Below are 27,223 nucleotides of genomic sequence, written 5' to 3' on the forward strand. Positions count from 1 at the left end.
TTTTTTTTTTTTTCCTTCCTCTTTGATTATTGTTTAAAATGGATTTGATCTTTTGCTGATGACAAGTTTTTTGTTTTTTGTTTTTTTTTTTTTTTCCTAGCATGCGATGGTTACTAAACTGTGAGCAAAAGGTGCTGCTGGGGCCGGGAGTCACTGGGAATGAAAAATGATAATATTAATAATACAGACTTGCCAGTCCAGCAACAACTGATATACATTTAGTAGCTATATATCTATATATGCAACTGGTTTTGTTGTGGCACAGAAAAGCGATGTGAAATATGATGCTTATTTTTTAAAGATAAGAGAGAAGGCATGTTTCTAACTCTTTTTGCAGAGGATTTTCTCTGGTGTTGTTTTATTTTTATTTTTGGGTGCTTTTTAAGGGTTTTTTTTTCATAAAGAGATGGGAATTGAAAATGCATTTTACAGCAGTGGTTACACAGAGTTTGTAATCTTGCAATACTGGTGGAAGCCACAGAGCAAGATGTTAATTTTGTTATTTTTGTTATTGTTTCTTTTTTTTTTTCCTTTTTGACACTAAGTGCAATCAGCAGGGTGTTTTTTTTTTTCTTCTTTTTCAGTTTTTGATGCCTGTTTATAACGTGAAACTTTTCTTGCAGCGTGTTACAGTTATCATTTTTAAATACTTTTTTTCCTCCTTAAAGATGATAACAAAGCAAAACAGAAAGCCAAAGAGGTGATCCTTACTTTTGCACATTTTGCACCTTGACTTTTTTATTCTTTTGCCGGCAGTGTTTTGTGGTGGTTATTATTATCATGATGATGATGATGATGATAGATATATACATATATACAAATAAATACATTTTCAAATGATGGCAGTGGAAGGTTTTCCCGGAGAATGAAGTGCGATTTGGTTTCCTTGTCAACGGAAGATGAAGTGAACAACTGAACATCTCCCCAGTGCAGGTACTTCATCTCCTTGTAGGCGTTTCCACGCTGTGTAAATTACATTGTGAGATTTATTTTTTTGTTTTAATTTCTTTTTTTTTATTATTATTATTATTATTATTATGATTTATTTCGATTTAAAAGAAGTCTCTTTCCAGCCTTAAACCTGAAGGTTTCTGTGCAATACACGTGAGGACTGAACTAAATCTCTCTGCCTCGTGATTGCTTGGATGTGTGCAAAATGTTGCACTAATTGAGCCTGGGTCGGTGAAGCTGAAGTGAGGTGTTTTACGTGCTGTGCTGTGGAGAGGGGAAAAGCAGCTGGGGAATAAAAAAAACCCCAAACAAATAGATACTTCCCCCTCTGTCCCCCTCCCTCCCCAACCCCTCTGTTTTGCAATAAACCCCAGATGGAAACTGGATGAAACCTGGAGATCCTCGATAGGAGTGTATAAATACTTCCAGGAGTTTAGACAAAGAAAAAAAAAAAAAAAAAAAAAAAAAAATCCCTCCCCAACCCCTCTGTTTTGCAATAAACCCCAGATGGAAACTGGATGAAACCTGGAGATCCTCGATAGGAGTGTATAAATACTTCCAGGAGTTTAGAAAAAAAAAAAAAAAAAAAAAAAACAGAAAAAACTAGCCCTGTGTTGTGGCGACTCGTGTGTTTGTGTGTGTGTCTGTTTAAAAATTATCCATTAGAAAATCTCTGGGAGAGAAATGGCAAAGGAGGGCTCCCTGGGCGACCTGGCTGGCTGCCACCCGAGACATCTTTGGGAGCCCTAAGGGCAGCAAAACCCTCAGATCCAACTTCTGCTCCTCGGATTAAAAAGGCGTAAACGAGGCAGCAGGTTGCCTCCCGTGCGTTTTAATCCGTCGGGATGGGATGGAGGTTAATCAGAAGCAGGTATTTGCTCGTAGGTGTGTGTTTTGTTTTGATGGTTATTGATGCCACTGGCTGACGGGGAATGGGAAGCTGTTACTTCCCGTGACGGTCACCCAGAGTTCAGGATTGGAGAAGAAACTGTTAAATTTTCATTGAGGGCACTTAAATCCTTAACAGAGGCTGCCCCTGAGAGAGAGAGAGAGAGACAGGATATTGGTTCTCTAAAATCCCATTTGGAAAGATTTTTCTAGAGGACAGGTTTTTGGGTTGGTGGGGTTGTTTGGGTTTGGGTTTGTGTTTGTGTTTGGTTTGGGTCCCCCCCACCCCCCAAAAGAGAAAATAGTGCAATATTATGTTAAAGTTGAAGTGCTGAATACTTGGATCTGCAGTGTTCTCTGTAGTTTACTTTAATATGATGAGAATCCTTAACGTATTCTATATAAACAGCTTTTAGGGATCTATAACTGACCATAAAGATATGTTCTGTATTCAGATGTCGAAACTAAAGTAAGTTACAGGGGAGATATATATATATATATATATATTTAATCACTATGGTGTAAGCAAAAATAATTCGTCGGACTACAAATGCATTTGGAAGTTTGAGGCTTCTAACACTTATATTTACATTCGGGTAACTTAACAGCTTCCTTAAAAGTAGAAAGTGTGTATAAGAAGTCTTCAGCATTCTCTCATGCAATTAGTCATGTTCATGTTGAAAAATAAATAAATTGATTTGTCTTCGTAGGAACACATTTATTATGTATTTATGGTGGCTTTTTGCAGCTGAAATGTAATAAAAATATTTAGCACATATTTATGCATGGCTTCTGCTCTGACATGATGAAATACTTTTGGCAGTGTATCAGGGTCAATAATCCATGTGTCTAAAAAAAACCACTGACTACATATTTGCATGATAGATTATGATGACTTATCTGAAATAGTTATGATGTGTTGGGTCAGTACTCCACATTTTGAGTAGACTCAGACTGCTTATTTTTTGCATGATTTAATTTGAAAGACAGACATTGCAGTACAATGTCCTCCACCCCTCTTTTTATTTCCATAATTGTTATTATTTTTAATTTTTCAATTAAAGTTTTTCTTTAAATGACGCAGAACTTCCAGTAAGCAAAAGATTTTTGATATTGCTGGGGCACTGAAATAAAGTATCTAGGCCAGCAGTTTCCAGAATGCTGTTCCTTTTGTCCTTTCTTTTAATATTGCAGGTGTATTGTGTGAGGAATTTTGTACAGATAGTTGCTGACTAAAGATCTAATCCTGCTCACCTAGTCTTATCTTGAAGTCTGAGAAAGAAAGTTTTAGGAAAGCACTGTTTTCAGCACAAATACTTCATTTACAAAGCACCTGTTGTCCAAGTAGCGTGGTGATTAATATACATACAACAATCCAAGGTTTTATGATTTCACATGTATCAAACAGCTAAAGGGCTTTAAAATAGAACTAAGGGAGCTAATTTTGAAAGGGGGTACTTCTCCCTCCAGCAGTATGTGGGCACAGTGGGATTTGGGTTGGTGGGATTGGTTCCAGCTTGGTGTTTCCATAGTTGTGCTCTGACTAATGCTGTTGAAAGCATATTTGGGAAGCCAAAGTTAGTGTAAAAGGGAATTGTCCTTTTGTACTTTTGAGATGAACCCAAATTTTGCCTAAGAATTGCAGCGTTCTTTCTTCTGTTGATGATATAGTTGCATTTCTTATATTTAGGGTGAGGTGTACGTGTACTGCCCTGACTCCTGAAAGTGATGGGTGTCCAGACGTAAATGGCACCTTTTGTTTTTCTTTACGTCTTTTTTGGTCATCGGGAGAGCTTAGGGATTTAAGGGACCTTTCTAAAGGTTTGTAAACTGAAAACATCAGAAAGAATTTTTTTTTTCTTTTCTTCTTCCGTAACGATTATTAGCAGTACTTAGTAGCAAATAAAAATGTGACAGGTGAACAAAAGTTCCCAGCTGGATGGTCCCCAGAGCGCTGACTCATAAATACATGCTTTTAGCTGCTGTAGTGGCCTGAACTGGCACCAGAAGCCTATCTTCTCACATTTTTCTAGATGGGAGATAGGACTAGAGAGACCTGTGGGGTCATCAGCTCGGTTGTGCTGTGATACTAGGCTGGCCTTCTTATTTTTTTTTTTTTTTCTCAGATTCAAGCAATATCCAGTTTAAATTTAGCTGGTCCATCCCTCCCGCTGCAACTCTCTGAAGGCTGGGCAGAACCTCACTCTTTAGGCTGTTAGAATCCTCCTTCCTGTCCTAAATTTGTTCTCGGACAGTTGACACTCTATTTTTGTTTCATCTCCACATCTCTGCTCCTCTTTGGACTATATTTCTACAGAGCAGTCACAGCCCCTTTTTACTCATGTTTACTGGGCTTACTGGGAGAGGTTGTGGCCAGCACTGGGAAAGGATGATGAGGCTGGCTCTCACCAAAATCATGCTGCAGCAGAAGCAGGACAGCTGCATTCAAATCCTCTTCTGCCCAAGTTGGTCTGTTTTGCTTTCAGCTGGCTGTCCAGTTCCTGGCTCTCACATCAGCCCAAGGTGTTTCCACCTGGAGCTGAGCTGTGGACGTGCCTTCTTCTAGTGGAACAGGCTTCAACCTGTGGGGACCTTCCTTTCTGTGGTGCTGTGTGGGTGGGTGATGGTTTTTGGTTTGGTGGTTGTTGTTGTGTGTTTAGGTGGTGGGTGGTGGTTTGTGTTTTTTGTGGGTTTTTTTGTTGCTTGGACTCGATGATCTCTGAGGTCCCTTCCAACCACTCCGATTCTGTGATTCTGTGATTCTGTGATTCTTTCTGCCTAACCTGAAATCTGAATTTCTTTGCCTAGCACGTAACGGCAAAGGAACTCTCGGAAATTTTTCCTGCAACACTGATTTTTTTTTTTAGACTCCCAAGAATCTTCTACTTAGTGGTTTGGTATTTTGTATTCATACCAGCCAGGGGAACCTGAATGGGCTCGAGCCAATGTTGTACCAGAGACTGTCTTCTATCAAGAATAAACGTGAAAGCTGGCTACAATGCTTTTTAAAATATCTTTCCTCATTAGTTTCTTCCCAGGTTGCTTATTTCTTAGCTCTCTTGTCTTCCAAAGCATTATTCTAAAAGCAGTTTGTCTTTTACAGTGTAATTTTTTTCCTATTTCCTTCATTCCTTTCAGTTGTGGGTCTCGAAAGATAAAAAGATAAAAAAGCTTAATAGTGTTTGAAATGTAGGATTGGAAAGACTGATAGGTCTGCCCTCAGATGACTGTTTTTAACTTCCCTTGGTCTTCTCAGAGGATGCTGTGCTCTGTCAGATTCTGGAACTGAATCCTTTATGTTTTAAGTACTTACAGAATTTCTTAACAGAAGGCTAAAGATGACTATTTCCTGATGAAACATGATGTAATCTGTAACACGGTCTACATAGTCATCCAGTGTGTAGCTTCCTTAAACCCAGATCCAGACTGACAGAAGAAAACAAAATCCTGCTTTTAAATGCTATGAAGATTATGATGTAACTTTTTCACCTTTGTTAAAGTACCAATATTATTTTATGATCTTTGAACAATTACTGGAATAAAATGGCTTGAAGATTATTGTTTTGCATATACAAACATTAGAATAATTTGTACCATTTTTTTTTCTCATCTTTACTCGTTCCTATTTCAAAATGACACTCTAATCTCTATGATGTACTTAATCCTTCAAAAGCATTTATACTGCACTTTTTGGAAATATTTTCTGAGAAGGTTTAGTTTTGCACAATGAAGTGTGATTTTCCATCTCAGTGAATCATCTGCTAACAATTAAAACAAACAATCAAGCAGACCTGCAAATTATTAAGTAACTCTCGGATTGCTTAGAGCAAATGCAATTAATTTTTTGCTATGATTGGAGTGTTCTGGGATAAAAAGATCAACAGGTAGATGAATAGAGAGAATCATATAGATATTTTTAGACATGTTTTTAATGTGGTAGAGAATTAAGAGAAATCTTACATTAATTAATTCTCCTTTAGGGCTTAACCAACACTTTGGTTTAAGAATGAACAGTTTAACTTTCTCCACACACTGATATTATCTACCGCCACCTGACAAAAGCTAGGGGCTCAAATTGTCTCCCTGGTGCTCTGCTGTGTGCCCCCCCAGCATCCCATCCCACCTGGAGCTGCCCTGCCAGGGCATCAGGGCTCAACCTGACGGTTGTGTTTCAGTTTCAGGAACTGAGTTTTTTTGCTTTGGTGTGCTTCCTTCACGATTAAGGGTAGTAAACATCATCATTTCGACTCTGACTTGGCTGGTAAATATCATCATTTCGACTCTGACTTGGCTGGTAGAGCCCAGGGGGTGGATTTCATACGAGTGATGACCAACAGCAGGTATAAGCATAGTGGAATAAGAATGACACTCCCCAAGCTCTTTATTTTTCCTTTGCACACTCGTGACTCTTTATCCCAAAATACCCAAAGCTCTGATTAAACGTGGTTTACATCAGAGGGCCTTTCCCAGGTGGCTTTCTACTGATGTCAGTGACTGTTGCCTCTACTGACGTGCAGTAGCTCTGAGCAATCAAGTCAAGGCAGAGCTCTGAAAACAGCTGAGACTTTCCATGGACAATTCTTTGGTCTTCTGAGACCTGCTCACAGTCCCTTGGACAGCCATAGCTTATAAAAATGAGTACAGACCATTATTATTATTATTATTATTGTTGTTGTTGTTGTGATGATGATGATTATGGTTATTATTAGTAGTAGTATTTAAAGAACAAGAAACCATAGAGGATCCAATGATAATTGGAGGGGAGATTTAGGTTAGATACTAGGAAGAAATTCTTTACAGTGAGGGTGGTGAGGCACTGGAACAGGTTGCCCAGGGAGGTCGTGGATGCCCCATCCCTGGAGGGGTTCAAGGCCAGGGTGGATGACTGTGTGAGCAACCTGGTCTGGTGGGAGGTGTCCCTGCCCAGGGCAGGGGGGTTGGAACTGGATGATCTTTAAGGTCCCTTCCAACCCAAACCATTCTATGATTCTATGATTCTATAATTATTGGACCTTGATAATTATTAAATGACTTGCTGAAAGTCAGGTCCCAGTCTTCCAACTCTACCTCCTACCAACAGCCTTTCTTTCAGCCTGCTCAGTCACATCAGCTGCTTTCATCCAGATCCTCCCTCGAGTCAGGCATGTGCTTTGCGTTGCGCGGGGTCAACGAAAAAGGGGCTATCTGCCACAAATCAAACATTCATGGGGTTCTTCACCTGACTGAAGCAAGGATAAATTTGTTCTGTAGAAAAACATCGCACTAGCACCGTAAATTCAGCTAAAGGCGTCCCCGTTTCTGGCAAGAGTTTTGCATAGAGGCTGAACAGCATCGAAGTCAAAGAGATGCAAGATAGATCTTGTTAAATAGTGGATTTGGGAGAGGCATTGCACATGTATACCTTGCATGCAGGATTTTTAGGTTGACTTTAAGTCAACCAGAGTGTTGGTCTCAGAGAATTCTATTTGCATAACGTTGGCAATGCTAGTCATTTCTGTCTAATTGTATTAGAGTGGAGTTTGATACTCAAACGTCTTAAAACGTTTGCTCTGCCCTGGGCGTCCTTTTTATTAGAACAATATGAATGAATAAAAAGGAAAAAAAAAAAAAACAAACCAAACCGACTTAAAATGCTTGAATGTGACAAAGATAGTTTTATGCATTTTTGCACACCGGCCCTGTTCTGAAGGGTTTCTGAACGCTAACAGCTCTTCTTGTGAGCAGAGGGAGTTAGAGTAACTCACTGACATTTACAATGAAATACTGTGTTATTAGTAATTGCATCGTCATGCTTCTGAGCTTGATCTGTAATGCAGAGTTACATTTTACAACAACAACAAAAAAACAAACGCCCAAAAAGAGGAAGTTCTACCTAGTTACAATATTTTAGCAAAAGACCCTTCACCCCAAAAATATTACAATATAAGTGATATGACATTTAAAAATGTTACGTGCAAACTGTCATGCAGTGTCTGTGAAACAGACGCCCTGGAGTTATAATTAAAACAAAGCTTCCTGTTTGGGTACCTAAAAGCGGGATTAATTATCCTGTGCTCTAAGTAACAAAAATATCCGTGTTATTATCTCATTTCTCATCTTGTATTTGCCACTGATTTTCCAGGGTAAAACCCAGTAGTTGAAATGTTGCACAGTAGGTCATTTTTCTAATGTACTCTGTACTTTGCAAATTCACAGCACCTGGTTGGTTTGGTTTATTTTTTTAAACTGCAGAGGAAGAAGGATGTAGTTCATGTTTTCTTCCTACTTACACAAATTTCACTTAAATGGGGAGTTCTGTAAATGGGACAACTGCGAGATAGGCTCTGGAGAGGTTAGCATCTTCCAGTTGTGCACTTGTCAGTTGTAGACATGGTGTACTTTATGCACAATGAAAAGAGTAACTACATTTAAATTTTGATGTTATGTCACTTTTGCTTTAGGGGGATAGTTCACCAGGACATTGATGCTATTTTTCTTGTTTATTATTTAATGAGAAAAGCATACTGCTTTACCATTCATCAGGATGTGCCTTGTTCTGGTAGGTGATGTATAAACAGAGAGGTGCAGAATTAAACCCTGGTCTTATTAAAATCAGTGATACATATGCTGGTCAAAATCTCCTGTCAAAACATTTTTTTTTTTTCTGTAGATTTTTGATAGAGTGATTCACATAAAAGGCTCGATTCATCTCACTTAACCTTGCTGTTTAAAAAATAGATTTTCAGAGCTGAGCTAGTCATCATTTTAGCCACTTAAAAGTTAGTCATTGAAGTCTAACACAGTCGCTCAAGGCTTTGTAGTCAATGGAGATATATAGACACCTCCAGAGAATTACAGATTACATCCCAAGAGAGGCATCTATGGATAGCTGAGATTAACAGCCTTCCTGGAATGCCTCTCTCTTTTCACTGATGAGAGAAAGAACCTAGATGAGACATTTAAACTGGATTCCTAACTTTTTGACAGATGAAGTTAGAGGAGATGAATGGTGTGCTTTTTTTTCCCCAATGCATCTGTTGAAATACAGATGTCCAAACACATTTTTAATGAAATATTTGGTTGAAAACTGATTGGTTGGCAGCAAGAATTTTCATGGCTTTAAGTTTTTACCTGAATTTTTTTTTTCAGCTTCTGCAGTAATTTTTTTGCAGAAATGCAATTGTCTTTTTAAACACTTTGAATTCATTTTGGACTATGAAAAAAATCCCCAAAGGTTTCTGTTGGGGCCAAGATTTCAAACCTTTTTTTCCATTGCTTCACCCAGTTTTCTAACTTTTTTATCATGTAACCCTGCAACTTGAGTTCTTTTCAAAATGCCCTATTCTAAAATCCAGGGACTTGAGGTATTGGGTACAATCATGGATCTCACTTGAGAAACTGCTGAAAATAATTGAAAGTTCAGGATTATGCGAGTTGCAATGGAATCAGCTACTTGCAGTTTGCATATGTAAATGAATGTAGATATAGAGTCACAGTGTTAAAAAATCATTAGTAGATAAACAAACAGCAGAAGACCTGAATTTGAAAGTTCTAGATGGCTCTGAGGAAGTTTTTTTGAAACATAAAAAAGGAAAAATAATAGTTTGTGAACTGAGGTGATCCAGGCAATGTAGGTTAAATATGTAGCTGTTGATGGCAGGCTGCTGATGTACTCATCTATGTGCTTGTCATAAAAGATACTTGTAAAACCCATCATTTTGAATATCCAGATAGATTTTATGTTTCCCCATCTCAAGTAATTTTCTAGAGAAGTGTGGCATTTTATAAGACTGAGTGTTAACGTTTGCATAAATCATCTCTTAGACAACGTTTATTTCGGTGACTTGATTTAGATCTGTCTGAAGTCACAGCAAGTGGCAGGATGCAAAAACACTGGCCAATTTGTGCCACTGCCCAGTACGCTATGATGTCATCCTCAAAAGCTGAGTCCAAATTAGAAATGAACTCTTTGGTATAATAGGAATAAGCATAGAAGTCGGCATAGTAAGAGTTAATTGCCCAAGTACCGTAGTGTTACTACCATGATAAAGCAAGATGCAGCTGTGAGCTCTGACAGCCACTTTAGAATGGTTTAGATTCGGAAATCTTACGGACTTGTCAGAATTGAGAAGAGGAGTTAAAAGTTGGAGTTCTCAGCCCTTTGAAACCACTGTTTCAATAAGTGCAGTAATCTGCTCTGGGGACTATAAATGGTTGGCTGCAGCCACCGTGTCACGTTACACACTTCACCACCTCTTGGTCTTCATCTTTGTTCCTCGCAGCGTATCTGTATTTCTACCTTAGGGTTTTTTTGTACCGTCCCTCAAAAATGCATTGTCTGAGCAGTATTCGCATAAAATAGATTTGCAAGGATAAAACCCTTTGCTGACTTCATGAAGTTTTCGCCTCTTTTCCCTGTTTCTTTTATGCACTATAGCGTGTCCTTTTGCACCCATGTGTCTCGGCTCAGAGTCAGGATTACAGCGTTGTTATGGGAATATAAAGGTCTCACTCGTGGCTGTAGATTTTCAGGACACTGAATTTCTCAATGAGGGTAGGGCATATAAGCCAAACTGGGCTATTTGCTGTTTTCTGGGTCCCACTCTGCCAACTCTGCTCTGGGTGAGCCCAGGAAGCCTGAATGAGGAACACTTACTTGTTCAGGGATGTGCTTGTGGAAGGAGAAATTACAAGAAAAAGGATTACAGTTCGGTTTAAGGAAATGGGCTATTTCAGGAATGCTGTGATTATTTATTTTTTTTTTTAATTTTTTTTTAATTTGATGCACAAATTAACATCCTGGCATTTCATCTCGGAAATTTTAAAATGGGTTCAGAAATTCTTAATACTTAGTCACAAATATTAACGAATGTTGTAAATAATCATCATAATTATTATTAATTATAAGACTGGCTACTTATCACTTTCAGATCTTTTAAAATCAAAATCAGCCCTGCCATAGAGACCCATGTCACACTAGTCTGCAGTGACAAACAGAGGAATGCGTATTTTAAAATATTGGGTGTGTTCATTTGAATTTCTGGATCCTTTTTATCTTTTGTTTGTAATGTTTTTTTTATTTCAGACTTGCTGGACCTTCCCTCCTGCTCTGGACCTCTCCCCTGGCGCCGGCACAGCTCAGAAGGATGAAAGAAAAGGAAGCTATAGGAGAGGGATGGAAGAGGGGAGAGGAGTAGAAAGAGAAGGAGGAGGGGCAGCAATAGAAATGGAGAAAAAAATCCCCATCCCTTCAGTTAAAGCACCAGACAATGGGGATGTTTTCAGTCCCTGCTCCTTCTCACCTTCCCCTCAGGCTTAGGCCCCTCTCCCTCTCCACCACCATAGCTTTAATCAGCCCTACAGATATTTCACTACTCATTTCCTTTTTTTTTTTTTTTTTTTATTAAAGAACTAAACCAGAACGATTAAAATCTTGCAAAAGCCCCAAAATATAGCTCCTTCTCACAAATTGTTTGTTGAAGTAGTAAAGTAGACTTACGTCTTTAACTATGAAAGTACAGAGCGATTTAGAATCATACTTCATGAGTGAGACAAATCTAAAAAAAAAGGTTAGATTTCTCATTCCTTTTATACCCAAAGTGAGTCCCTTAAACCAGCATGTCCATGGCTCTGTGTTTCACTTTCATTCATCTAGATCCAAAAGCCGACTTTCTACTGGCCTTTACTTCTTTATTTTTTACCTTCCCATCTTTTAAAGCTTTACTTCAGGGGTCCTTCTTACTCCCCATCATATTAGTAGGGGTATAAATTAGAAACCATTCCGAATTCTTTCAGTTATTTTGAATTTTGCAGTGTATTACTTAGCCTTGTCGGCCAAACACTCCCACCAGAGTAAAAAATGCAATATCTGATTTTTTGCTGTGCAGTGTGACTGTCAGACAGACAAGAAATAGGGGCTCCACTACTCGGTGCTGGTCCAACATTTGGCTTGGTCTTTGCATCTGGCCTTTCTTCCCAGCTGGATCGTTAACCACTGTGAAGGTGGAGTGATCAAAAGAACTCTTTGGCCAAACCTCTTTTCATTCCTTATGAAATGAGGAATGAAAGGATGAATTCCTTATGAAACCTGCGCCCTCGCAGCCTTTCCCACCAGAAATCTCTTCTACCTGACAAAAGGTTGATTTCAGAATATTAATACAATGGGTGGGTCCAGTAACTGGTCTTTCTAAGAAGATATTTCCTAAGTCTGGAGCTTAAATTGGTCCTATGGCTCCACTATACCAATCTGCCTGATAAAAAAAAAAAAAAAGCCAAAGGGTAACCACTGGGCCAGTCAAAAACAAAACCCAGTTGCAAATTTGTAGACTTAATTCTTTAAATGACAAATACTAAGAATTCCCAATTGCTTATTACATGCTATAATCAGTTCGGGGAACTGAGTGAAGAAAGTTCTTAGATGTCAACAGATTCGGGATGAAACACGTAGTTATTGCAGTTGCTGGTGGAACAGGTCCAGAGCAGAACGATCAGGTCCAAAAGGCTGAAATAATATTTATGTCCAAAAAAAATTTTAAAAAAAAAGTACTGTAGACAAAATTGTTAGGTATTATGCATATCTAAATATAATAGGTTAAATGCTATTAAATAAAAATACAGTACATAACACTGCAAGAAAATGGTGACTTCTTTCAGAGATTTTATGTTTAAGGGTATGTTAAATTGTTTTAGCTTTTAGGAGAACTTAATTTTATGTTTTCTTAAGAGACGCATTGTAGACTGATGCAACTGACTGTTGCCTCATTACCTGACTAGAAACTTTGAATTTCCATCGGCATTGAAATCTGCCTGATGTATTGTTTTTAGATTTTGTTTAGATTTTGATTACTTATGCCCAGTTTTTGTGAGTCACGCACTTGAATAGTAGGTTTCTGATTTCGGCAGGGCACTTGGAGCCCCTGAACTTGGTGCTTCGGGTCTCTGGGCAGTCTCCAAGAAAATCAGGTACCTCGAAGGAGCTCTTTTGGACAACTCAGTGAGGTACCCAGATTCCCCAGAGGACCATACCGAGAACTGTGGCAGTCCCACAGGATTAACAGGAGCTTCTGCCTGCACCAGCACATGGTTGGCAAGGAGCACGTCCATCCCCCTGCTTGAACCAGGGGGAACTGCTTTTGACACATCCCTCCCCTGGGACTGTTAGAGGGAGAGTGTTCACAGAAGAGTTCCCTCAGCCTCCAGGAACTTATGGTCTGAGGTGGAGCTTATGTTTTTTGTTTTTTTTTTTATTTACAAGCAATCCGCATACTTCTTTGAGACCTAGACTATGTTTTCCGGCCTTAAGTGTCATTTAAGATCAATTAAGAGAAGCCTACCTTAGGTAACTGGAGCTGACAGTACAACAGAAGTTATACAGTTTGAAACTGGCCCTCAGCTGCTGTTGAAACGCAATGCAATCCATCCCATGCTTCAGAATTTAGAGTCATTTTGCAATGGGGAGCAATCTGACTTTCTTGCTCCTGTAAGTAGATATTTTGAACCCATTGGTCTCGGTGAGGTCAGTAAGACTGCCCACACGAGCAAGATGAAGAAGGAGCTGTGGAAATGGGTCGCAGCAAATGTTTTTCAAATCAAGGGTGGAGTGATGATGAGTTCCTTGGACTGACTCAAATCCTTTGCCTTTTGTCAGTCCTACCATGCTATCATTTCTGCTACAAATTTTATAATTTTTAACTTTGTAGTTTTCTTTGCGACATTTGTCTTCTTCAGTGTGCAACAAAATAGTTTCATTTAGCAATTCCCATTTCACACTTCAAAATGTAACTACATATAATCCATAATCATCAATTTCTTTTATGACCAGCTGCTTGTTATTATGTTTTACAGCCTTGCAATGCATCAGTAAAGTATCTTTTTAGAAGTGGAGTAATAGAGTTGGCACCTCTGGAGCTAGGGTCTTCCTCATGAAAACTTTGAAAGCTTTGATCCTATTCTGAAAGGGCAGTACTCTTTACATGTGTTTATGATCAACCTCTTTCAGATTAAATGCTTTGTGACCTTTGGAATGTGATATAAAATATATCTCATGGTATCATATGCTACATTTGGAAACAAACATTAGTCTTCTGGTATTAGACTTCATCCATGAAATTCAAAGCCAGATTTCCAAATTATGATACTCACCTCTTAACTGCTGCTCACCAGGGTAACAAGCATAAGTACTTTTGAAAGTCAGAAGAATTTTGGCCACCTCTCCTAAAGACAGAGTTACAGGCCCAACCTCAGCATCTTTATGGAAGACTTACTGTGTGCAGAATGTAGATTACTCAGTATGATGGCAGTCTCTATTTGGCCTAGAAAACAGAACTGTGGTGGAAACAAGACTGAATGAAGACTGCCACCATCATCCATAAGATACATCATATATGAAAGATATTTTAAGTAAATATGCCGGAGTTGAGTCATTCCAGGTACACTTGAAACATAGAATGTGTATGTTTTCTATGTGTAGTTTGTAGACAGCACACGTAGAAACTGGGAATCAGGAATTGCTCTCCCTTCTAGTTTTGCAACGCTTTTGACGTGGGTTCATTTGGATTGTGTCACGGCAAAAGGATGAGAAATTGTGCATGATGTTTTCTCATAAAAGGCTACATTTCCCAGTTTCATGTATTTTGAACAGTACAGAGTGTCCTATGATATGTAGAAGGCGTACCCGTGTAACTATATCCAAGGATACTCCTCATTTTGTAGTTAAGTCTATAACAACTTTGCAATTTATTTCATTGGGAGCAAGATCAAGCTGCTGTTTTTAATACAACAGGATGTGTTTCTGATATAAATGTGGAACAGGGCATTAACTCAATAGAACAAGACAATTTGATACTTGGTGAATCAGAGGTTCTGAAGACAGCATAATAAAAATCTGATTTAATATAAAAAAGGCAATGTTGTTTTTCCTAGTAAATGAGTTAGTATAATTTTCTCTGCTATACTAAAAGTGAAAAAGGGCTGAAGGAGTGGGTCAAACAGAAGGTCCAGCTATCTCATTATTCTTTTTCTGCTGGTAGTAAAGAATAAGAAAAAAACCTGTATTGTTGCAAGAGGCTGCTTTCTAGAAGAATATGTAGAATACCAGGTTAATGATGCAAGAATAAACTATACTGACCTATAGCTTATTTTGATTTTATTTTATATTTTGTCAATATTAATAATTTGATACAGAAATTGATACTTTGTACAATTAGATACACATCAGGACACACACTATCTTACCAAAGTAAATATAATATCTATTAATGATCATAATAATTACCAGAAACTTCATTTTCTGTAGAAGAACAAAGCCTTAAAATATAAAGTATAACGTATGATTAAAGCAGAAACATATTTTTAAAAATTAACAAATAGATAAATATTCATTTGCAATATATTTGCAAAATGAAGATATAGATATACATTATTAGATTAGTATTGCAGTTCAGATCAAACTCCTAAAACAATTTCAAAAGATAGGAAGTTTTAATTTCCTAAATACTGGCACTTTCCAACTTTGTATTCCTTGACTTTGCTGACCTACTTAGCTTTTTTCACTATAGTGTTTTTTGAATTTATACAGCCCATATTTCCTATATCAAGGGAGATTACATGTCTAGACACATATATTTGAAGTTCCATTATGAAATATGGAACAACAATAGCATAAAAAGACAGCTATTTATGAAAATTGTTTTGGAGCACTGCCTTGTAGCTTCTTATTGAAGCTATAAATTTGAAAGTTTCCTATGTTTTCTATTTGCATCATTGTATGAGGAAGTAAACCAGTAAGAATGTAAAGTAGAAGGATGCTTTAATGAACAGAGCAGACCACTCAAGCTTGGTCATATCTGTATCTCAGTAGAATAGGAGGGAAGTCCTCTGGTTTTCCTGAACTTCAGTTTCCCATATATGTTTGCCTATTTACATTGAGAACAATAAAATTTCTTTAAGGACTTCCTATATTATTCATATTTAATCTAAGGATTTTAAAGCCTTTAAGCTTCATGAATGCTTATCATTTAAGTAATGATAACATAGGAGAACTATTACTGATTTGTGTTGCCAAAGTGCATAGGAACCCAACCATGAAACAAGATTGGCTGGTTGTTTGAAAAATAGAGAGTGAGCTTCAACCTCAAAACCATATGAATTATATTCAGCTTGCAACCCGCCATGAGTGCTCAGGATTCTGCAACAGAGTATACATTCAATAATAACAATTATTTTTTCAAAATAATGTACACAGTGTAAATATTTAAATTCCTTTCGTTGTGAAATCATCTAAAGTATTTGCATGCATTACCTCTGTGAACTCATTCGCTCACAACCTCTCACCAGCAGTTTATTGAAAATATAACTGTTGAATTTTAAAATATCTTAAATACTTTAAAATATTCTTTCTTACTATCAGCTATATATTTAGTATATAAGCCTTCTGTTATACCTGAGATTTGGTATCATTGTCCTTGCAGCTTTTTTACTTTTGGAGATTTTTTTTTATTTTACTATCTTTCTCAACACCTTATAACAGATTTCAACAAAAAGAAAAGGGAGGGGGCATCTTTATTAATAGAATAATAAAAGCAGATTTCAAAGCAGATGGAGCAAAAAGAGACATCAAAGCCAAGTTAAAAAATAGTGAAATTACTGCAGTGAAACCTTCAGAAAAATCCTACAGCCATTTTGTAGGTAACATTTTAAAAAGGCATGCTGCTAATTTTGGTTTTTAAATGAGCTGACTTTCATGGAAGTAGTTATGTCCCAACAGTTAAAGAGAATCTATGAGAAGCTGCTGAAGTTGTTCCTTCATTTACCCTATAGGAGATATATATATAAAAGTTATCCTGTATCTTACATGATCTTGTCTTATATGATATATGGTGTAAGATAAGATATAAATTTCTGTTTATTTTCAACAGAGAGAGACAATTTGTTTTTTCCAGCAAGGAGTATTAGGCCATGACTGAATCACTAAAAAAGAAGGTAGCTGTTTTCAAAAGCAAGACTAGAAGAAATAATTTTCTTTCAGTGAAACCAAATGTTAGCTGATATGAATTAATGGAAAGATCATAGAATGGAATCATAGATATTCAATAAGCTAATCATCTGACCTAAACACATGGTTTCATTTGCATGTTTAGCCTCCCCCTAGCTAATGCAAAGCATGCAAGAGCTGTGGTGGGGTGGAAAGTGATGTGGCTTTAGGCTTTGGTTAGGATTCCCCTTGGGTGAGGAGGAACTCACTCCTGAGGTAAGGAATTCTCTCCTGCCAATCAGCAAACAGGCACATCTTTGAAGGTTTCATACTGTAAGTTTATACTTTACATGATCACATAATTAAATAAGGTTAAATCCTGCAACTCGCCAGTTTGTCTGTATTATATAACTGCGTATTATATAGGAATTTTGTGGACGAAAATTACTGTGCAGTTGAAATGCAAGTGTTGCATCTTGGGGGGAAATTCCCTAAATTCCCTTCACAATACCTTGTTCTGCAATACTATACTGAAAAGTGCTATAGTAGCAAATAAGATAAAGCATAATTTCTTGTAAATTCTACATACATGCACTAAAGTTAACTTTCTTTGAGCTGAACAAAATAATGGAGTTAATTTCAATGACGAGCTTCAACTTTTGACCAACAGTGAGAGTGTATTAACATCTTATGGGACACACGGGAGGAGTCTTCCTTCCTGCAGATATTTAGGAGAAGCGTGTAAGAAAGAAAAAAACCCATGTAGAAAATGCAAAGGTACTGGACAGTATCTGATGAAGGTTGTGCATGCATGGCAGAAACAATTAGTGCCTGGACCTATTAGTACCTATTAGAACAATTAGTACCATGTCCCTGTCTCTACTCTTCTCCTTTCCTTTCTTTAGGATTGCAGTTTCCTGTGGAGGCCTCCTTCTTCCAATTGTATGTGTTCTTCCACAGAGCTACTAACATATCCGAAATCTTTTCACTAATCCTGCAAAATCAAATACAAATAATCCCATAAGCAGATAGTAAAAGGTGAGAAGGCTGCCAAAGCTAATGGTTTTTTTGAGGTTAAGCTAAAATTTAAAAAAATACTGTAGCCTGGACATTTGTAGACATAGTGACCAGTGTTTGCAGCTGGTATAAATTGGTGGGATGTCTCTGATAAATCAACCTGGTTCTGTGCTCATAACTCGTTCATAGCATATGGAATGGGGTTTGCTTCCTTTCAGTGATAAGTTGCTGATTAGTTTGATCCTGGGAAGACTATTTCAGTCTTATTGCAGAATGACTAATGGAGCTTTGAAAACGTTGAGGTAACGTTATGTGTGTGCTTGTATGTGGAAGGTGGGGGGAAACGTGGTGCGTGTGAAACCTGAGCGCAGAAACAATAAACTTGGAAACCATCTTTTCAGTGAAAGCTATTTAGCTCTAGAGCCTCTTCTTTGCATTTTGAGAGGATTTAAAAGAATGCATTATTCATAGTGAAAGAATAGTTAGAAAGCCAGTTGTTTCTGCTGAAAGATGGTGGGCACAAGTTTGCATATTTTTTTAGCCATTTTATGTTACACACTACTGCAGAAAAATCTGTCTTGTGCCTTGAATAGTGTATTGATTATAATCAATCAGACATTTTACATAGACTAAGGTATGACCTACTTAGCAAAAACTGCATTGATAAAGAGAGGGTATTAATGGATCCTAGATTTTTTGGCATTAATTAGGCCTGCTGAAGTCTTAAATGTAAAGGATGCTCTATAAATGTGCCACCATTCAATAACCCAATTTTTAGATTGATTATTAGAGATACAATAGAACATGTTATTATGTTAGGTCTTGAGAAGGATTAAATAACAGAAGGGTTCAAGTGATACAACCATCAGATGTTCAGCTGTCAAAACACCATTTTTCCAATTGTTCTGCTTTAGACCCAAAATTGCAATTTAGTTTGGGAAGTACGCTTCGGAGCCAGTATGGCTGAGAGAGGTAAAGGATCATGCCATGCAATTTTAACTGTAGGATGAGATCTTTTGATAAAGAGAAAAATATTCATAAGTTGAAAAAGTCATTATTATAACAATTTTTTTCTTCTTCTGTGTTTTAGAACTAATATTATTTTTTTCCATTGGTATGTGTAATGAGCCATAGTTAATATATGCTACTTAGCTTAATCTCTCTGAAACTCAGCTTTTCAGTGTGAAAGAAAGAGGGCAGGAGGAAAATGAATATATACAAGGGATAAAACCTGAAAATATATGCATGGCACCTGAGCCTCAGCTGTCACCTCATGGATAAAGTGTGAGATGGGACAGGAGGTAGGATTTGGTTTTGCTGTCGACCTTGTGGGGTGAGCATATCACGTAGTCTCTCTGAGCCTCTTAGTTCTTGTAAGTCAAATTATTTTGCTACTTGGAACCACATACCTTCTTATCTATGTAAAGTATCGTAATGAGACTGCAATTATAAAAGAGGAGCTGTGCAGCAAGAAAAGGTGTTAAGACAAGTTCCTTACGCTTTATTAGGGAATGCCTGCACTTCTGTCAAGACTGAGAAATGTGGGTCTTTGAGATGATATTGTAACATCCCTGAAAACAACCCAAGGACAAAATTTGAAATTGTTATGAAGGTACTTTGCAGGAGCTTTGTGAAAAGCTTTTTTTGTCATGGCTTAGCATTTTCACCCCGAGTTTTATTCAGCTCCATTCAAATGTGCTCTTGGGGCTAGTGGATGCCGAGTTTGGAGAGTTGAAACAGAGGTATCTGCTGGCCCACTTCTCACTCTTGTGATTCCTTAGATTAGCAGCTGCTTTGATTTGTGCCAGTGGCTCCCAAAAAGGATTTTTAGACAGGAATTGTCAAAGTATGTGGCTTTCTGGTCGTAATTTTTCAGGGTCCTGGCATGTAGCATTGGGTAGAGGAGTAAGATAAGGTTACAAGCTATAGCTGCTGTTAATTCTCTCATACTGTTGGGATCATTAAATGTCTTAAAAGGCAGCTTTTTCTTACCTCTCTTCAACGCTAGAAAAAGGCAAGGTTGTTGCCAGAATATAGCTGTAGTCAGTCTTCTCTGAATATTTCTGAGATTGTAATACCAGCATGTTAAACTGAAAGAATCTGCCCCTGTGAGTTGAGTCGGACAAATACAGTTGTTTATTGAAAGTAAAAACCTGCTGAATAATAATGTAAGTATGGGATTAATAAAACCCATGGGTGACAGAAATGTAGTGTAAACGTTCCATATTGGTCTCTTAATTGCTAATGAAATAGTGCACAAGAGGTCCTGGTGGTGGGGTTCCAATGGTTACTGCTCAGTTGCCTCACAATGAAGAGACACGGAGCAGAGGGATCTGAGATTTGCATTTGGTGATTCTATCTGTGAGAGCTTCTGTAAACAGTGCGTTTAAAGCTGATTTGTTGGAAGTTTCAATCAATCTAAAACTTGAATGCAAACCCCAGTCATGTTTCTTAAAATACCATTAGTTTTCACTATGGACAGAGCTAAGTTTGCAACTCGTTCTACATCTATTGACTCTCCAGGTCATTCTGATGTTTTTGAACTGTGTCTGATTCCTTGTTTTTTCCAATCGTTGACATGGGAATAAAACATTCAGTCATCAAAGTTATTGTTGTTGATGATTCATAAATTGAGTTTCACTCTGTAAGATTTCAAAACTAATATTTTAGCAGAAGTGTTTTCAACCACTATAGGTACATTGAAAAAGTAGCCCCCGATGCTAGTAAACCTGCCTTCTGTTCTGGATGTTGTGCTCACCAAAGATCACTCCAACCAGTAAAAAGAGAGAATGTGTGTCTGGAAGGTGTGGAATAACTCTATTTACCACTCCTTCTCTCCTTTTTAGCAAAGTAGCTAGCAATATTCTCCACTTTAGCATTGGTGAAGAGAAGAGAGAAGTAAGAAATATTTTCTTCTGGAGTAACACATTAACCAGTTGAGATTTGGGGGAGCTGAGTGGTTTAAATGAGTAGGTGGGGGTCTCTGTGAGGGTGTTATTCTCTTGTACATAGGTAATAGCTTTTTATTGTTGTGTTAGAATGTGACACAAGAGGGGCTTTGAAATGGATCAGAGGTAGATTCTGCTCATGCTGGACCACAGTGTCTGAAATCACCTCTGGTCTGCCAGAAAGGAAAAGCTGCTCTCCTTGTGAAATGATGGATGGATTTGTCTGGTTAGGGAAAGACAGGGTGACAGGCAAGCAAAATTTTCCTGCTTACATATTTAATGAAAAATACTAAACAATGCGCCTCATTTTGTAACTGGAAATATTTTGTTATGGGATGATGATTCATCATTGATCTTTGCTCTCTGCCGATGGAACAGTCTCTTGGGAGGAAATTATAATCTGTATCTGTCTTATTTGTTTGAGAAGCCAAAAAAACCAAACAACACCTACCCAAACTCCAAGAAACAGATTTCTGCTTTTGTTTCAGTGATTTAATGTACATTTTCTAACTTTTTATTTGAAGAAGCTGTTTGTAAATCTAGTCTAGAAAAATGCTGTTTTTATAAGCTTCAGGAGCATGTTTCATTTGGAGTGAATGAATTATTCCTTGCCAACAGACAGCTGTAAGTACATAAAATGCCCCGGCTTTCTTGAGGCTTGGCTCAAATGCCGGCACAAAATCAATGATAAAAATCAATGCCTTATATGTGCAGTACTTTACTTAATCATTTAAAAAAATTATTTCAGTGAGACGTAGAGGGCCAGATCCAGAGCAAATTGTCAGAAATAGTTTAGCTTCTATAGAGTTCTATTGATTTACGCCTGTGCTAGACCTGGCCCACTGCAGAAACTAAATTTAATATAATTGTATTTTTTAATGTATTTATTTATTAGTACTGAACATCATTGCATTTTGCGCAGCCACAAAAGGGGATTACGTTCATAGCAAATTCTTTACATACATGGAATGTGTAGTTGTGTCTGACATGCAACAAAATTACACTTGACATTTATAAGCTCAGGATTGAGTTTTCCATTTCATTTTGTGTAATTTATAAAACAAATTCATGTCTAAAGTTACACCACTGATTACAACTTCTAATTTGCATGAATGATTAGGACACCCTTTGTGAATTGGGGACTATAAATAAAAATTACAGCAAGTATGATCTTTCAGAAAAATACTTTCTACGTTGATTTGATATCGAATGTCCATAGTTAATAATGTAGGATAAACCACTCGATATCATGCTTTAAACATTTTTTAAGCAGATCTTAGGGAAGTATGGAACCACCATCAGACATCACTACGGCTCTCTGCTATTGAAACATTGGCAATAAATAGGTGGCATTGTTTAGAAATTGTTTCTTAAATCTAATTCCTTGTGTTTTGTGCATTCTCTTGCAGTACTGGGATTATTAGGTGATACAAATGTTGTGGGTGGCAGTGCTGGGTGTGGAATTAACTGTGGAGTAAATTCTCTAGTGTAGGTGAGGAATCTGACTTTCAGAAATGGTAACTAGTGCTCATTATGTCTAAAAAATCAAGAAAGAACTCAAGTGGAAATTAAAATATGTTACATTTTTAAAACTGGTCAGATTAATATTATTGTGAATGCGCTTTCTCAGTTCCTGACATTTGAATCTCTTTACTTAATACTTCATCAAGGTAATTGTCCTCATTTGGTATCAGTCAGGTCAATCCTCATCAAAAATATCCATTAAGCTCAGTAATAATTTTCAGCCAAGTTAAAAAAAATGCAGACTGCATCTTGTATGACTTTTTTTGCGGAACTTCCCTTTCTAAGGTAAGTAACGTGGCTATTGTCATCTCTTTAATTGTTACACCCTTTTGTCTGCTTAAGAACTAATAATTCCTTTAATTTGCTTTCTATCTGTGACACCTCATTTATTATAAATTGCTATAGACTGTATTTAATACCTAGACCTATTATTGTACGGAATATATTAATTAGGTCATACAGCAGTTTATACCACTGGGTAAGGAAGATGAAGCAAGGTAATTTATCCCACAGACAAAAGAGATCTGAATCATGGCCAGCTGCTGTGTGTGCACAAGCAGCTCACGTGGGTTCCCATACTTGAAATATGAAGTTGTCCTATGGTGGGTTTTGTCACACTTTTGAGGTAGATTTTTGTAAGCAATATAAGGAAAATGGTGTCTATTCTTCAATTTGCAAAGCTGATTGATTACACACTGAGATTAATGTCCAGATGAGACGTCATATGTCAAGGCATAGACTGGATGACTTTTTTGAGTTCTCTTCTAATTCGCCTTCATGATTCTGTAATTAAATCGAAGTAATGAATAATACAATGGATTTTCATGTTTGTGACAGATTGCAGGCAGCCCCTGTTAAAATTCAACGTATATGACCATGTTTACATTTTATTTGTTATTTATTTGTCTATTCTGTTTATTTTTCTCTTCTGTCCATTTAGAGTTGCACTCTTTTGTAAAAGGTTGGAAACGCACAATGTTAACAATGTTAGTTGTTTTAGCAACAGTACCATCCAATATTACACTCAGGAACCTAAGAACCTAACATTAATTAAATTTTACCATCGAGAAGATAAGTATTTTTCAGCAAGGAAAAATTACTTTGTGATTAAAAGAGCTGAAAACATGTTGTCCTGAAGTCCAGCCTTCATGGCAACGTGTAATTCAGTTATGCCTTTGAACACCATTGCAGCGTTACGAACTAAATGAATATATATATATATCACGAGCAGGCATTTTGTTGTTAATTATATTTACAGCTTGGAGGGTATAGTTTTCTGTTCCATTTGAAATAACAGAGCTTAGTTCACTCATGATATACTTGGATACATTGAAGTTTATTTATGGTTGTCTCGCGAGGGATGTACTGCGACTGGAAAATACTCTGTTAAAAACGGAAATTATACAGGGACCTTTGAATTCTGAGGAAGGCAAGTAATATGCAGTCAGGAGGAAGCATTTTGCTCCGTACCTGGCATTCATTCACAACAACAACTGCCTGTGACATTATTTGTGTAAAAAGGGCGTACCGTTATCTTTGCGCTCCTTAAAGTGGTTCTTGGTGCCCGGAGGGCTGCTCAAAAAATTCCTTCTGCTGCCGTTAGCCAAGGAGTTATTACCACATTGGGAGACTGCCGGGAAGGCTGAGCCCTGTCCTATTTCCCCTGGCCATTCTCTGCACTAGTTGTGAGGGAGGGAAATGATGCAGCCCCCGCTCGGGCAGCTTGGCATCGCTGCGGGATGTCTCCGTGCTGTGCTCATCGCCCCTGCCTCCTGCTTTCTGCCATTAGCACGCTGTGAAGCCACTGCAGTGCTCCGAAGCCTGTCTGTTGCATGTAGGTGAACATTTATTCACAGTTGTAAAATAAGCCTTGTAGAGACAAGTGTTAAACCAGAGAGAGAGAGAGAGAGAGAGTGAAATCCTCATTCCGGGGTAGTTAAAGGCAAGGTTTCCATTAACAACTGAGAGGCCAGGATTTTGTCTTGGCTGCGTTGCAACCATCTTCCTGCCTGAAGCTGCTTCTCTTCTACACAGATTTAGAGTCATAGAATCATGGAATCATAGAATTGCCCAGGTCGGAAGGGACCTCCGACCTCCCCGCAGTCAGCAGGGACACCCCCAACTAGACCAGGTTGCCCAGGGCCTCGTCCAGCCTCTCCTTGAATATCTCCAGGGAAGGGGCCTCAACCACCTCCCTGGGCAACCTGTTCCAGTGCTCCACCACCCTCACAGTGAAGAACCCTCTCCTCATCTCCAATCTAAATCTGTTCCCCTCCAGCTTGAAGCCATTGCCCCTCGTCCTGTCACTGCAGGCCTTTCTAAACAGGCTCTCCCCAGCCTTCCTGTAGCTCCCCTCAGGTACTGGAAGGCTGCTATTAGGTCTCCCCGGAGCCTCCTCTTCTCCAGGCTGAACAACCCCAGCTCCCTCAGCCTGTCCTCGTAGCAGAGGTGCTCCATCCCCCTGATCATCCTTGTGGCCCTCCTCTGGACATGGACTCCATCAGGTCCATGTCCTTCTTATATTGAGGGCTCCAGACCTGCACACAGTACTCCAGGTGAGGTCTCATACTCCAGGTGAGGTCTCCCCTCTTTATACTGGGTCAGTCTACGTAGAGACAGATCTATGGGCCAAATTTATTTTGCTTATGCAAAGCCAAAGTAAGCAAGATCTGCAAAAGATTCCCGCCAACAGAAGTTTTGGGAATGGCATTGTATCTCAAGAAGAACTGCTACAGTTCTCTCAAAACGTGGCTTTGTAAAGAGGGAACATTTTCCACATTAGCTGCACAGAGCTAATTGTCACTCCCTTTAATGCTGCAAAAGCTTACATTGTCTTGCTCAGATCTGTGTTTTCTTATCATAGTCCTTTAATAACTGGTGCAATAATATAACATTGCATTTCAGTAGTTAAGGAAGACTTGAGTCTCAAGTCTTAGTCGAGTGAAACTCCCTTTAGCTTTAAATAGAGATTTGACTGATGAATGAAATAACCTGTATTTATTGAAACTGCGCTTCAAGAGGAAAGAGGGCAGACTGAACAGTGGCCTTTTTGCCATAAAGTCAGACATATGAAGGCAAAGTAAGGTGACAGATTGAATGGCACCACCAAACCCATTATTACTCTTGTTTTTCTGGGTCAGAATACAAGTTCAGTAAAGGCAACAACTGCTTTCACAGAATATCAGATTCCGGTAGTTTTGCTCTAATGCCTGCTTTAATAGAGACAATGGCAGGTCTTTTTCCTTCTCACAAGCAGGTGAGAAGTCCATGTTTACTGAGGCTGGGGGCAAAAACGATCATCATCTCCAAGGCAGCATGCAGGAGTCGAGTAAATTTGCCAAATACACTCAAATTAGAGCTGTAGTGTGTCTGTGAGTGAACAGATGGAAATTGTGAATGAAGACCGTGGCCTTCAAATGCCATCGGGGAAAAAAAAAAATAAATAATTCAGGTAGAAATAGAAAGTCCATTTAGGAGAAGCAGCAGCATGATAGCCCTTGGCATCATGTTTGTTAAAACTGGAGGACTGATCAGACAACTATTTCAGGTGGATCTTGTACATATGTATGTGACTCATGAAAACTGGTTTTTTCAGGAAAAGTGTTTTATGACTAAGAAAGAATTGCCAGTATTTTTTCATAAGTGACTAAGCTGTGGTCTGGGGAAACACTCCATGCCAGTAGTAGAACATTCCTGTGTATCATATTTCATTTTAATATTAATTAAAATTGTTAAAAGTAACTGACACATAATTCCTTTTATTCTTCTGAATTTTCTGACGCAATTTCTTGCTGTGGGACTGAGCTTAAGTTTTTAACTGAGTTCACAAGGTATTGGATACCTCCAGTTCTGTACACACTCACTTCAAAACATTTAAAACCGTATTTTCATCTAGATGTTTTCATTGCAATCAAATCAAGATTAATATCCAGAAATGAAGATTGCCCAAATTAATGAATATTTTTAGATATTAAAAAATTGGTGTGGAAGCTAATACATATGTTGAGTACAGTTTTGCACTGGAAATAATTAGAAAGGAAAGCAGGGGGCTTAGTAAAAAGAATCATAAAGAGAGTAAGGAATTTTCAAATGAGCAGATGACAGCAGTGTCAGTTGGGAAGTATTGTGCTGCAGGGAGTTTACAGCTGGAACTTTTATGGAAGTGGTCTGGAGATAAATTTTGTTTAATAATTTCACTACTGATATTGGGAGTGTGCTGGTGGAATTCGCTCGTGTCAGGCAGAATGGCATCAGTAATACAGAGGAGTGGGATATCTTATAGGAGAAGGTGAATAGGCTTTAGGATTGGGGTAGTAGAAATGCAGTTAAATATTAAGTGAAGGTCACTTATTAACATCAGTTTTCAGCAATAAGATCCCTTCCAGTCCTGTATAATTTTGGTCTTATTAATTTTGGATAGTCTATGTTTCATGTAGACTCTGGTTGATTTTTAACTATTTTGAAAATCACACCCCTTAGGCATACTTTTTTTAACACAAATGGAAAATAAAAACAAAAATCACTTCTAAACATAATTACCTTAAACAGGAAAAAAGTAATGCTCACTGAATTGTAAAACCCCAAAAGCAAAAATATATAATGAAAGCTGAAAAATATTTCAGCTTTTGTAACACCAGCAGCCAACCTAAAAAGAGTTGTATCTTCTAAAACAGATGCTGTCTTGTGATGGAAGATAGATTGGCCTGTGAGCCTGAATAAACCTTGTCTCTAATTAGTATGCAAATCTCACCTGCTCCAGGGTTTTTCCTCTTTCAAAAAATATGATCTATTTAGTATTTCTGTGTTTTCTGGTGAATAATCTCACCTAGGAGGTTTCTTTTTCATTCCAATTTTCTTCATACCTGTAATTTTCAAAGCATGCTGTACTGTTTTAGGTCAATATTTTCTTCAAAGAACAAAGATGAGAAATGTTAACATTTCAGAA

General features: G+C 37.9%; 1 protein-coding gene across 4 annotated transcripts in view; it reads left to right on the forward strand.

Moving 5' to 3' along the window:
• The window catches only part of RALYL (RALY RNA binding protein-like), a 429,417-nt gene that overhangs the window by 809 nt on the left and 401,385 nt on the right, over positions 1-27,223 (forward strand). Inside the window, exon 2 of one of the 4 annotated variants that reach the window (XM_014965562.1) lies at positions 847-933. The exons of 1 other annotated variant lie outside the window; for it this stretch is intronic. Coding sequence is in view for 2 of the 3 variants with exons in the window: in XM_014965564.1 (XP_014821050.1) it covers positions 1,797-1,836 (40 nt within the window). In the remaining variant the exon portion in view is untranslated. Of the gene's footprint in view, positions 1-846; positions 934-1,772; positions 1,837-27,223 lie in introns of those variants that run through there. 2 more of the 4 variants (XM_014965564.1, XM_014965561.1) reach the window with 2 other exon arrangements.

The sequence above is a fragment of the Calidris pugnax genome, unplaced genomic scaffold, assembly GCF_001431845.1.
Source record: "Calidris pugnax isolate Ruff unplaced genomic scaffold, ASM143184v1 scaffold41, whole genome shotgun sequence".
In the NCBI taxonomy this organism is placed as follows: Eukaryota; Metazoa; Chordata; class Aves; order Charadriiformes; family Scolopacidae; genus Calidris; species Calidris pugnax.